This window comes from Acanthisitta chloris, unplaced genomic scaffold, assembly GCF_000695815.1.
Source record: "Acanthisitta chloris isolate BGI_N310 unplaced genomic scaffold, ASM69581v1 scaffold33688, whole genome shotgun sequence".
Taxonomy (NCBI): Eukaryota; Metazoa; Chordata; class Aves; order Passeriformes; family Acanthisittidae; genus Acanthisitta; species Acanthisitta chloris.
Genome location: NW_008688115.1, coordinates 1 through 1,420, shown reverse-complemented (window position 1 = coordinate 1,420; position 1,420 = coordinate 1). Strand labels below are relative to the sequence as shown.

The 1,420-nt window shown below is 59.2% G+C and overlaps 1 protein-coding gene across 1 annotated transcript; it reads right to left on the bottom strand.

Moving 5' to 3' along the window:
- Positions 1-655: 655 nt before the first annotated feature.
- LOC103808139 (hemoglobin subunit alpha-A-like) lies at positions 656-1,385 on the bottom strand. The gene is made up of 3 exons (XM_009080904.1): positions 1,288-1,385; positions 978-1,182; positions 656-882 (listed from the first exon to the last, which is right to left on the bottom strand). The coding sequence occupies exons 1-3, from the start codon at positions 1,383-1,385 to the stop codon at positions 754-756; spliced, it is 432 nt and encodes a 143-aa protein (XP_009079152.1). The 3' UTR covers positions 656-753.
- Positions 1,386-1,420: the final 35 nt, after the last annotated feature.

The following is a 1,420-nucleotide window of genomic DNA, read 5'->3' as shown; positions in this document are numbered from 1 at the left end:
CCCCACAGCAGCTGCCCTGCTGCAGGCTGTGATAAGGCCTGGGGGCTCTGCAGACAACCAGCACCACTCCACTGCCTGGGCTCCTTTTCCTGCCCTGACACCCCCACCCAGCTGGATCTGCAGCTGAGTCACATCTGCTCCCCTTGCAGTGCCCCAGGACCCCCTCAAAGTGACACCCCACCAGTTAGGTGAAGACAAGCCCTACACTGCTGCACCCCCTGTGTGCTGGGGGTACACAGAAGGGTGCCCTGGCACTGGGAGGTTCTCCAAGGCACCCTTGTTGTACCACCACGCAGAGGGTCACAGGTGCTGAGAGCTCCTGTACCCCAGTGTCTCCTGCAAACATTTCCAGGAGGAGATGCTCTCCGACAATTCATCCTAACAAGAGGAGCAGGTGGTGCAAGAGGGGATCCCAGCGTGGGGCTCTGGACAGGCTGGGGCTGCAGGGACCCCCAGATCCTCTGTGAGTCTTTCCCCTTCACCAGTGCTCTGCTTGCTCCTGGAGCCACACACCACCCTCCAAATGCTGCCTCCTCTCAGGAACAGCAAAACCAGAGCCTGTTTCCTCCATGTGCCCACCTGGTGTGGAGGACCCCCAGTTCAGACCCCTGGAGCAGATCCCTCCTCCCCGCAGGCAGCAACAAGACGCCAGGGCTGGAGCACAAATGCAAGAGATTTTATTTCAGAACATTTGTCTGCTCACTGTTGGAGGGCTGGTGGGTGTTGGGTCCAGCTCTAGCCACGGTACACGACTTAACGGTACTTGGCAGTCAGCACGGTGCCCACAGCACACAGGAACTTGTCCAGGGAAGCATGGACCTCCGGGGTCAGGGCAGCAGGGATGCGGGTGGCCACCACCACCAGGAAGCATTGGCCCAGCAGCTGAAAGGCAAAAGGAGACGATGAGCAAGGGGGGAAGGTGAAGGGGTGCCCAAGAGTTGCAAGAGGGGAGCTGGGCTGGTCTCCCAGATGCTCACTTTGAAGTTGACAGGGTCCACACGGAGTTTCTGGGCGTGGAGGTCGCTGAGCTTGGAAAGGGCACCAGCGATGTCATCAATGTGGTTCACAGCTTCGACCAGTGCAGCTGCCACCTTCTTGCCATGACCCTTGATCTGAGCTGAGCCGTGGGACAGGTCGAAGTGGGGGAAGTAGGTCTTGGTCTGGGGGTAGGTGGCAAACATCCTGGGGGACAGAGCAGGGATGGGTGAGACAGGGTCAGGGTCACACAGGCTGTGGATGGGGAGAGGATGGCAGATGGGAAGGGGCTGAGGAGAGGGACGAACTGACAAGCAAGGTAGTAAGAGCTCATTCTGTATATGAAAGTGGCCGCCGATTTTGGCGAAGATGCCCTTGACGTTGGTCTTGTCGTTGGCAGACAGCACCATGGTGTCACCTCCGCTTTGGCAGTCCTCAGCACGGG